The sequence below is a fragment of the Argiope bruennichi genome, chromosome X2 (assembly GCF_947563725.1).
Source record: "Argiope bruennichi chromosome X2, qqArgBrue1.1, whole genome shotgun sequence".
In the NCBI taxonomy this organism is placed as follows: Eukaryota; Metazoa; Arthropoda; class Arachnida; order Araneae; family Araneidae; genus Argiope; species Argiope bruennichi.
In genome coordinates this window covers 58,103,546-58,115,948 of record NC_079163.1, presented here as the reverse complement: position 1 = coordinate 58,115,948, position 12,403 = coordinate 58,103,546, and the positions used below count along the sequence as shown (strand labels likewise).

At 28.9% G+C, this 12,403-nt stretch overlaps 1 protein-coding gene across 5 annotated transcripts in view; it reads right to left on the bottom strand.

The window, feature by feature from the left end:
• The window catches only part of LOC129960724 (mitochondrial coenzyme A transporter SLC25A42-like), a 44,569-nt gene that overhangs the window by 27,156 nt on the left and 5,010 nt on the right, over nt 1-12,403 (bottom strand). For 2 of the 5 annotated variants that reach the window (XM_056074320.1, XM_056074321.1), the window contains exons 2-3: nt 11,784-11,827; nt 6,355-6,430 (exon numbers count right to left, since the gene is read on the bottom strand). In XM_056074320.1, the coding sequence (XP_055930295.1) occupies nt 6,355-6,430; nt 11,784-11,803 (96 nt within the window). In that variant the 5' untranslated portion in view covers nt 11,804-11,827. Of the gene's footprint in view, nt 1-6,354; nt 6,434-11,783; nt 11,828-12,403 lie in introns of all 5 variants that reach the window. The other 3 variants (XM_056074318.1, XM_056074319.1, XM_056074317.1) reach the window with 2 other exon arrangements.

Below are 12,403 nucleotides of genomic sequence, written 5' to 3'. Positions count from 1 at the left end.
ATGATCGACAAAAAGATATTTCTGTGGCATAGACACTTTGGTTTTTTACATTACATCAATAAGAAATTTTTTACTGTTACAAAAATTATTGAAAAAAAAAAATTCAAACTAACAATTTAAAAAATAACTTAAAAATGTATTTTACAAAGATCTCAAACATAGCAAATAAGAAAAATAACGAATTGTCAGATTATGCAGAAAATAATACACTGGAATCTGCCTTCATGAGAATTCTCTGTTCTTGAGGGAAAAAAAAATGCAAGCCTTTGACTTTTTGGTTTACAACCTGGCCTCATGAGAATGAAATTGCCTTTACTCATGCGAACTGACACTGAGCTTTAGCAAACTCTTTTACCTGATGAGATCTATAAGAGAGAATATTTAGATCATAAACAATGAAATGCTTTTTTTTTTAATGATTTTTTTCTGCACAAATCTAATGCAGGTTTTCCTACTTCTACTCAGTATGCAGAGAAATTTTACTAAAAAATTGCAATTACTAATAATTTCAGTTAAGAAATTTTATTGCAACATATTTCTGTATACATAGTGAGTTTATACATATGTTTGCATATTGAGTTTGGATTATTCAAGGCTTTTAGATATCAGGTTTCATAAACTGCATTTCAGTATAAATTTAAATTGGAAAAATCTATGATAAAAAAATGACCTTCTAGTAAGAGACTTTAGATATTTATTTTCACAGTAATGATCACAGGCAGTAATGGAAATAAATATATAAAATTAAGTTATAATGTAAAAAAAATACATAAATTCATAACATCAAATTTGTACAAATTACATGATAATTTCTATTATATCATGGTTTAACTTGGACAATTTTAGTTGTATGTTTACATACAATTCCATTTGAAAGTTCCCATGCATTTAATTTAATGTCATTTATCCCATTTGAACAATTAGACCTTTAATCACTGGGTGAGATGTTTTATAGAAATATTCACATTTCACTAATGTTTTGTAAACTGTTTTCTCATAATCTTTCACTATTATGATTATCTATAACCTGCCTGTTAACATAATGGAGCCCTTATTGCAATTTATTAAATGTAATCGTTTTTGAACCTCAATCCATATTTAAGAACAAATAATACATATTACGTAATAACATAAAGAGAGAGAGAGAGAGAGAGAGAGAGAGAGAAAGAAATGTAAATAAAAACTCAAAATTTTATAATAAAATTTCAATGTTCAACATTATCAACAAGTCATTTTGTAGAAATTCTGCCTGCAATTATTTTATGCATAAAATCTAAGGACTTCACTGTTTCTTACCAACTCTCTGTTTGCCAAAAATAAAGTAATGTTCACAGCGTCATCCTTACAATTTTGAAACCCTATGCATAAATATGGAGTTGGAATAAAATAAACAAAAATACATAACATCTTCCATCGTTTAATCATGAAAAGAACAGATGTTAGCTTTTTCTCATCTGAATAGTAGTACCTGACATACCAACAATATTTACTAAAAAAAATACAAATTAATAGACCTTTATTTTCATTGCTTGGATTATAGAACATCTATCCATTACCTCACACAAATTTATATCCACATAATATTAAAAAGTTCTTCTTTATCTGTTTTTAAGCTTACAACTTTTTAACTACTTTTGAACTTAATAGTGACAGAATAGTTAATAAGTCTTGAGCTTTACTTTTAAGTAAAGAGATGCATTTCCTGTGATTTTTCTAAGGCATTTTAATGGAAATAAATTACACAAACAATCCCAGAAATTACTACTTAGATCAAGGGTTGATGATAAGAATGAGCCAGAATTTTCTTCTTTCATACTGTTATATCACAAAGTTTCGAACTGGTCAGAAATCTAACAGGAAAAAATTATTAAAATTGAATTATATCTTCCACTTCCATATCAGGCTTAAAAATAATGCTAGAATCATCTAATTAGAGAAAAAAGAAAAATACCATGAAAAAAAATTAAACTCACAGTTTAAGTTTTTAGATCAGAAAAATTGTGTATAAAAAAAATTATAAGGAGTTAATTTCTTAAAGATCTCAATTTTTTCTATTCTTGCCATATGCTTAGCTTTTACAATATGTTAACTTAAAAAAAAATACAGTTTTTTTCTTTAAGGGCTTAAACAATCTTTTGCTATGCATATCTATCAATTGCAGGATGATGCACAGTAAAGATGGAAAAGTTTAGGAATTAAATATTGCATTTTGAAGAATTTAATGTATCTTTTGTTTAATTTACAAAGAAGTGTAGATGAAAGTTACAAATAAATTTGATAAATTATTTATTAAATTAAATACTTAACACTTTATTTTATAATACACACAAAGAAAATTTTAAAATTAACAGTCAACAAGTAACAATTTAAACAGTCAACTTTTGTCAAGTTTTATGACTTTTAAGCCACATGCAAGTGCTGAAGATTTGAATCAATTTTAATAATTTTTTCTCCATATATTTCTCACCAATTCACACCGTTTCTGCAATGTAGGAAAATAAAAAAAAAATAATAAAAATAAAAACTGGGGGGAGGGGGGGGGTCACTCTAGTAGACAACTTTTCAAGCTTCATGGGTTACATTTAAATTCTTTACAGTATTTAACTTGTTACATCATATGAAAACACAGTAAAAAATTAAGATTTAATTTTACAACTAAGCATACAAAGTGTTTAACTTTAAAAAAAGCCAAAATATGTGTTTGTCAACACAATTTATAATTTTTTTTTTTTTTTTTTTTGCAATAAAAAGTATCGAAATTTTTCTTTAGAGTATTACATAAAGCAATTAAAGTAGAAGATGGTGGCCTTAAATGGCCTACCCTTGTCTTACAAGACCATCAGACAAAGAATGCAATTACCGATAGAAATCTCAACTTTAGAAGGGACAAGAATTTTTGTGGTATTTTCTGGACTATTTAATTGTGCAATTTCAATCGGCTTACAAAAGCGATGTATTTAAATTAAAATCAAGTACCATTTAATTTCAGAACACAATTCTTATGATTCTTTTCACACTTTCAAATTATCTCAAACATCAGTAGAGTCCATTTATTTTCAACTGGTTGACCAATTCCCCATAGTCAACAACCATGACAAGTTTGCATTAAAGTATTTAAAAAGTATAAAAATGCTTTGAGTTTTTTTTTTTTTAATCTTCGTTGCAGTTATATTTAATATGCAATATTTTCAAATCAACCATGCTGAAGGTCACCATAATTAATACTTTTGTTATTTCAATTCCTCATAATATTTGTTATTCAAAAATGGCTCTTATACAGATTAAAATAAATAAACATATCTGCCATTGGAAGTAGGGGAAGAAAAAGATGTTAAAATATAGGCTGAGACTTGTATTTACTATGAGATGCTAAAGGGCTTAATCCTGCAATGTTGCTTTAGACCTTTTAAAGTAGCTTAAAAGTTTAATCTTGAATAAGCTCAGCAGAAATATTAAAGCAAGCACATTATTAACAGAATAAAAATGGAATAAAAACATTGAAATTTCAAAATACTTATTTTTACTCACCCAAAAAACAGGTTCAATTAAAACTTGATCAAACTTGGCTTATTTTCCAGTTGCATGAAAAAGAAATGAGCAACATATGTATAGGACCCCCCCCCAAAAAAAAAAATATATATATATATATATATATATATATATTACTTTAAAAAAAGGAGAGCGGGATAAAAAAAAATCAAACATTTTTAATTTTCTAAATCAACCATTTTTAAATTCAATCTCAACCAATTCGGTTTTTTTCTTTATTTACAAATTGGGATAGACAGAGATAAGATTTCTTTTGCTTCTATTCACTGTAGTCAACTCACAGGTGCTAAAGACCTATTGAGATTTGACTATAAATTTTATTCCAAAGGATCATCCATAAAATACCATTTTTTTTTTAAATTCTGAATGATATCTATTGGACACAATCATTTTTGAAGTACAGGTAGTATATATCATCATAATTAGGAAAATTTAACAATTCCCTTACTTTTAGAGTTGTTAAAAACAGAGCACCAGTGAAAGAGATCTTTTAGATATGCTTTCATTTTTCTATATGACGTTCAAAAATTGTTTTGCATCTGCAGTAAGGTAATAATTCAACTGCACCATTCTCAAGTATGTGAAGGAAGTGTTGTAGAAGGCTGTTAATTTTCAACAAAATGAGTCACCAAGATTGACTATTAGGAACTTAATGTTTTTGTACATCCAAAACAATAACATTATCCTTTATCCAGTTTCATATTTTGACTTTAGAAAAGAGATAACTGTTTCTGGTGGTTGGTATATTTGCTTTCTTTAGAGAGGAGCTCCATACAATAAACTATTGTTTTAGGCATGCCAGAAAACTTTTGCTAGTGACACTATATCACACCCATGTTTTATAATTTTTCATTTTTAAAAGCATAAAAAAATGAACAAATAAAATAAAGTATGTTATTTAGGCCTTGATGATCTACCCCTCTCCTCCAAGTCCATGTGTATGACAACTATCATACAGCTTAGATGACCAGTCCTGTATATGCATAACTTCAATATGGCATCACATGCATCACCAATATCATTTTCCAACCTCATCTGGCCCCTCTTCAAATTTCTCAGGTATACATGCTATCTAAAGTATCAGATATCAACTTTATTGCCAGGACAATGACATATGTTAACATTTCTGCCAAAACTAAATAGGTCTGAGAATACATTGTTAAACATGCATTATGATAAACATGAAAATTTTTTGTAGTCTCAGAAATAGAACTATAAATCCTTCCTATTATGCCTCATTATATTTTGTGGATAAATAAAAAAATATAAAACATTTTTATTTTGCCTTATGTACTGCTCATTCTGTATAACACTAAACAATTGAGTGTTTTTAGTGCAAATTTCTATACAAAATTTCTTCCTTGTGGACTGGCTAATAAATGCACATTGTTTGTACGCAATCTGAAGCATCATGCATACAATAAGCTCTACAAAAATTAGAAGACTTACTATACTATATGCATAAAATTCCTTAGGTTCACAAACACTGCACTGGTCTTAAAACTGAAAGCATAATTTTCAAATAGTTTATGTAAAATAAAGAATGTATGAGTCCAAAGGTTTCTTAATTCAGAAAGCAATGAGAATTAAAACAAAAAGAAATAACATTCCACTGAAATTCTAAGCCATTTTAAATTCAGTACAGGAAATGAAGTTTTATAAAGCTTCATTTTTCATTTTAAGTTGATTCAATCACTTTTATCTGTGAGAAATAATGGATACTATAATGTTTTTTTTTAAAAATCTTAAAATCCTAATGAAATTTTAAGAAGAAATTAATTTTCTTTTCATGGATAACTTTTTAAGTTTAAATATATGCATTTCAAACCATTAGAAATACCTTTTGTGATGCTACTCATTTCAGAGTTGCTACATGATAGAAAAAACTGCTATAGGATTTAAAATTATTCAACAACTGAAACCAATACATTTATTCATCCTCATAATATTTCTGAAAATTCAGCTTAACAAGAAATTAAACAATCAAAAGGGCATCACATCATTAAAGGAGGAATGGGAAAAAAAAACCCTGCCTCATTACTAAATTGTTAAATTTTGTTCAAATAAAATTAAGTCAGTCAGAGTTGAAATCTTTTAAATGAAAACACTTAATGTTATTTAATACTTTAATTACAAGAATTCAAAAAATAATAATAATAAAGCAATTCAAATAGCTTGAATTTAATCACAATAACAAGATAATAATTACAAATTAAAATTCCAAAAACTCTTAAAAATTATGGAAAAAAAAAATCACAGAAACTAAACAGTATTGGTGGTTTATTAAAATAAATCATGATTATGTATGTCCTATAAGTAAAGTTCTACAAAACAATTGAAATTTCAATAAAATTACAATAAGTTGAAATTTGGCATCACTCCCAATTTATTTATGACAAATTTTTTAAACTTGAATAAATTAATTTAGAAATAATCATCACAAAGCAAAATTCATCAAATTTGAAATTATTTTTATGCTTAATTTAACAACTTTAGAACTAATAGAAACAGAATTTTATAATTGTAGAAAGTTCAGAATGTCTTTTAGATTTGAGATGCACATTTAAAAATGAATGCCATCATTTAACAAGATTTTTTTATGAATTTGAAGGACTTCAACAAAATATAAGGTAATAATGATCATGGATGAAATCCTTTTTACACTAATAATAAAACTGAACATCGCTAGTGATTAAGTAGAATAGTGCATATTTATTTAAAAAAGAGAAAAGAATCTACAAAGACAAAAGATGAGTGAAACACAAGTAAACAATTACGAATTTATTTAACAGTGTCAAGAGATACCTTTTCAGGTTTATAGTTTTTTTCTTTTACATCAAATGTATTGGATGATGTCCGTGAACTGGAAATGGTTGATTCACTGCTAGAAAAAAAAAATTATATTAATAAAAACTGAATTTCAAATTATAGACATTAAGATTTGTTAAAAAAATTATATATAAAAATTACTCTACAATGTTAAGTAGCAAGTGGCTTTTAAAGTTTCATCTTTATGCAAACTATTTTCTTGAATAAGAAATTTTATATGATCATTGAATGAACAGGCATACACCAAAATTTAGACATTTTTCACTTTAATTTTATTTAAAAATTTACAAGAAATTTGCAGTATTACAAAAAGATGCAATTGCAAGAGGCATTGAAAATCTCTAACTGAAGGAATCAAACTTTGTTTTTCTTATGTGAATATATATGACAAGAAAATTAAATAAAATTAATAATGCAAGAAAACCAAAATACAAAAAAATATATATATATCTTTTAAACATAAAAGAATATCTTGAAATAGTACCATCTTTTATTATAAATAACATAAAGGTAATCAAAAGACCATAATCAGAAAATAAATAATAATTCAAATGTAATAACTGATTATTTTTCTAAGCTCCTTCACTTATAAGATTTAAACTCACATCTTTCTACTTCGATAGCAAGAGAAGCAGCAATTTGTTGAAAAAAAAGATGAATATAAAATGGTGAAATACAACAAAATTCATCATAAATAATTACAAGAGGATGTATTAAAAACAAAATAAAAGTACTGATTATTGGAAAAAAAAAAAAGGTTCAAATTCAGTAAGTAATTTTTTCAATAATAACATAGGAAAATTTAATTAACTTTGAAACCACAACAGTTATAACAAAAGAAATTATATATATATATATATATACACAGGGTGTTGCCGAATTCGACCGACAAATTCAGAGGGGTAATAGTAGGCATGAAGAGGATAAAGAATCACCATACAACATGGGGTCCCAAACGACGTTTCGGGGGGTGAAAATCGCAAAAATATAGGGAGTCGGAAAAGTGTTGGAAACTGTAAAATATTAATAAAAAAATTACAAATGGTTTTTCAACTATAAATTTATTTTAAGTGAAAGAACATTCTTAAAGGCTATTTTTCATGTAAGTAAAATGCCGATTTGATAAACTAGGGGGTCGGTTATATAAAACCAGGGATAAAATGTCCAAGAGCTTTTTCCTCATTCCTTTTCTCTGTCGTTCTGTGTGCTCATCGCTTGTACATATGCTTGCTTCTTCAAAATGAAATAAAACGACGTCACGAAATCAAAAGTATCTTCACTGTCTTCAAACTGCATCATGCTTCACAACAAATAATGTTACATATATATATATATATATATATATACACACACAACTGTAGAACTGTTGAAAACTGTAAAATATCAATAAAAAAAAATTACAAATGGTATTTCAACTTTGAATTTATTTTAAATGAAAGCACATTCTTAAAGGCTGTTTTTCATGCAAGTAAAATGCCGATTTGATAAACTAGGGGGTCGCAAATTATTGAAAACGAAAGATTAGTTTAGAACCCTTATCTGCAAAAATATTAAAACTTTAAGAAAAATAAAAGCCTGAAAATACAAGGAATTTTATACTCTTTAATTTGATATAAGTCTGTAGTGTGAAAACTGAGGAGGTTTTAAGATATTCAAGAAAAACTAAAATGTTTGCTGGGAAATATCGCTGTAACATCGCACGGATGTTTACAGAAGGTATTGCAAAATTCTTGTGAAAATTTCCGAGGAATTATAGTAGGCATTTAGACGATAAGAATTTCCACAAAAATATAAAGTCGGAAACGGCGGTGAAAATTTATTTACTGGAATACACATATAACATGCATTTACAGAACAAAGATTTTAACATAAGAAAGGAGACAATGAGAAACTTTTATAAAAATTGCTCAATTTTGCGGCAGCGAAAGTCATTACACAACCGACACCGACGTTTAAAGGACCGCCGGATGCGCTCAAACACACCAAGTGTGCTTGCAATTTGCAGCGATGAAGCAGCCAGATTGCAGCGACGACGATCCGTGCTACGAGATCATCCACTATATCCAAAGGTGTCTGATAAACAAGAGATTGCATTTGGCCCCAGAAGAAGAAATCTAAGGGATTGTAGTCTGGGAAACGTGGACGTCAATCGACAGGTCCGCCGCGTCCAATCCACCTCCCAGGACATGTTTCGCACAGATTTCGAAAAATGCGCTGGTGCAACATCATGCATTATGCACATGTTCTGGTCTGCAATTTCCGGTATTCCCTGCAGTAAATCCGGAAGTACGTGCTGCACGAAAACAAGGTACTTTCTCCACTGAGGCGTTCGGACATAAGCTACGGTCCCAACAGATGATCTCCGAGAATTATTGCCCAGATGTTAATACTAAATTTGTGTCTTGGATATTGCTCTTGGTATATTCTTTGTGCTAGGCGTCCATTACCATCCGCTCGGCCGCAAATTAAATGCATATCAGCATATTCGTCATTCATGAAATCTGACATGTTGTTTGCGAATGAAACTTATCGACTATCAATTCCGCACTGCTCTGTAATGAATACAAGCTGCTTTTATACTCCTCGAACCATCCATTCTGCAATGGTCGCTGCTTTTATATTCCTCGAACGCATGGGAAATTTACATACGAGAAAACTTCTTAACTACCTCGTTCCAAATCCTCGCATTCATAGGGCCATTCTCTTTGCCAGGCTAATTGTCTTTCCGATGTCTTTTTTTGTTTTCACAGAATAAACGTCTCCTGAGACCCTATCTTCTATGATAATTTTTCATCTCCTTAATGCCTAATATTACTTCTCTAAATTTACCTTTCGAATTTTTCAATGCCTTCTGTAAACATCGGTGCTGATGTTGCAGCGATGTTTCCCAGCAAACATTTTACTTTTTCTTGAATATCTGAAAACCTCCTCAGTTTTCACACTACAGACTTATATCAAATTAAAGAGCATAAAATTCCTTGTATTTTCAGGCTTTTATTTTTCTTAAAGTTTTAATATTTTTGCAGATAAGGGTTCTAAACTAATCTTTCGTTTTCAATAATTTGCGACCCCCTAGTTTATCAAATCGGCATTTTACTTGCATGAAAAACAGCCTTTAAGAATGTGCTTTCATTTAAAATAAATTCAAAGTTGAAACATCATTTGTAATTTTTTTTATTGATATTTTACAGTTTCCAACAGTTCTACAGTTGTGTGTGTGTGTGTATATATATATGTTGTTATTGTTGTTGTTTCTTATAGCACTTGCCATGGACAAGCCCGCTGTTCGAAGACAGCCGATTTAAGCCTGAGGGGGGAGAGCCTCTTGTTTCTATAGTAGCGCCATCTAGGGCCAAGAGAACGACTTAGTTACACACACGTCACAACCCTTTTTACGGGGCGGACTTCATTCACGCATTTCCTTCACTCAACCACAGATCGTAATTTAGACCTGAATCAGAGAACGATCACCCCTGATCCAGTGCCCCCCAGTGGTATTACTCTAGACATGGAGGGCTTTGTGACCACGACAGACTTAACGCGCGTCAGCCACCAAGCACGCGGGGAATCTTCGGCCGGTGGGGTTTGAACTCGCCACCTAAGGGACGCGAATCCGACGCTCTACCAACCAGGCTATTCCGGCCTAAGTGTGTGTGTGTGTATATATATATATATATATATATATATATATATATATATATATATATATATATATATATATATATATATATATATATATATATATATATATATATATATATATATATATATATATATACGAAACACAGGGAGATTTTAATCAGCAGTTTAACAAAGCTTCTCTTGAATTAATTAAGTAGAGACAGTGGAATTGGATCACGAAATAAGAGAATATTTTAGAATGAAGTTACTATGGGCTAAATTAAGATAACATCTTGGAAATTAATTAAGTTGAAATTAAAGTTTAAAATATCATTACCTATATATACTCTTACCATATAATCTATGATCCATAAGTGCTCTTAATATTATTCCAAGCTTAAAATTATATGTTATAACTATTGATGCTTTATTAGGCTCCCAATTTTTAAATAGATATTTTTTAAATGCCATTTAAGAAGTAGAAATATCAATCAGATCTAATGACCTACTTTTTGCAGTCATTTATTTCTAATTAAAATTTGGAAACAGTGCCCAAACTTTAATGCTAATATTTTAGAGTTCTCAATATTTAAAATGAAAAGTAATGCTTGTTAATTTAAAGAAACAAACAACTTATGGTAAACTGCAATAGATTTGACAATACTTCCTCTTGTCGTCTTATAGTATTCATTTGTATTATTGAATTAGATGCAAGCTCTTTTTATCTTTAGTTAGAAAGAAGAGATGTTAACAGGTCTGGTTCTAGATGCCACTATTGTGCCATTTCATTTCAACCATCTTACAATATCTTAACTCAGTTTTTAAGATAGTGAAAAAAACTTGCCAAGTTCTTTAAAGACAAAAATTACAAAAATTCTCATAGGCAGAAGAAAACTTATCACCAATTAGTTAAGTATACAATTCCAAATATAAAGTGTGTGTTTATCTTAAGACTTACTTTTCTCAGGGGGAAAAAAAAAAAAAAAAAAAGAGTGAAATTGCAAATGATATAGAACTGCAAACTATATTACCAAAGAATATAGAAGGAAACACAGAATGCTGCAAAAACTTTTGATTTATGAGCTGCATACTTCAGCTGAAAAAATTCATGTACTGCACATAGCCGTTTTTCTTTCAAGTAAGTTCTAAAAAGCCAAGCTTATATTTTACTGAGGGAAGCCTAGGGGGGTCTTTATTTTCAATTGCCTTCAAGCCTGTACACTTTGCAAAACTGACAGAACTGGAATTGAATGTAAATAGAATAAAAAGTTGAATTTCTTCAATATAATTACATGTTTGCCATTTCAGGACTTTCAGTAAATAGAATTTAAATGCAAGAAATTTAACATGAAGTTGTAATGATATCATCTATTTTATGCAGTGATAGAACATATATCAATTTAATCAAGCTTTTCTTCCAAAATTGAAAATAAGCACAGCAAGCTATATTATGATTCAACATGCCACCTACTGAAATATCACTTGCGAAAATTCACATATGATACACAATAATTAGAATTAAAACTGTACCAATAAAAAAAATAAAAAAAGAATTTGAATAATAAAATAAATGCCACAATCTAAATCTAAATAGAATGTTTCATTCTGACAAAATATACAAAACTATTCTCATTAAAAAAAAATCTGAAAAAAAAAAAAAAAAAAACTTTCACGAAAGAAAAATCTAACATGAACACTACAAACATCTTTACACAAGAAAATTATATTTATGTTACGAAAATCAAAATCAATTATGTTGTAGCAGAATATTTAGATTGACTTACTTTTTGATACTTTCAGACATACTTTCTAATATCTAGGAACTTATCTGAAAATAAATAAATAACAATTTCAAATAGAAAATTCCTCAAATTACAATTTCCATTGTCATCTATGTAATTGATAATGTATCCAGTACATCATCTCCCTCTTTTAAAACTCAAAAAATATTTTTTGTTACATTAAAACATTACAAAATGGATCTAGCTAAAGAGCAGACTCTTACAGTAGTTGTCTCACAATTTTTATTTTTTCATATATGAAGAATAGAGAAACTACTGTAATTGTCAAAAAATTCGAATTTGAGACTGAGAAATCTCCAGGTTTTAGACTTCCCCAAGTTCAAAAAACACATTTCTGGCATTATATCTGTCTGTTGGTGACAAAGATAACTCAAAAATGCAATGTGCCAGATGGATGAAATTTTATATATTGTATTTACAACAAACTTGTAGATTTTATTCAAATTTTGAGCAAAATTCATTCAGAAATTGTTATGTTTGTCTGTCCGTTGAAATACACTAACACAATAATTACAAAATGAAGAGTTAAATGGATAACATTCGGTGCACAGATTTAACATCTACAGTACAAATACAAATCAAATTTTGAGCTAAATCCAACA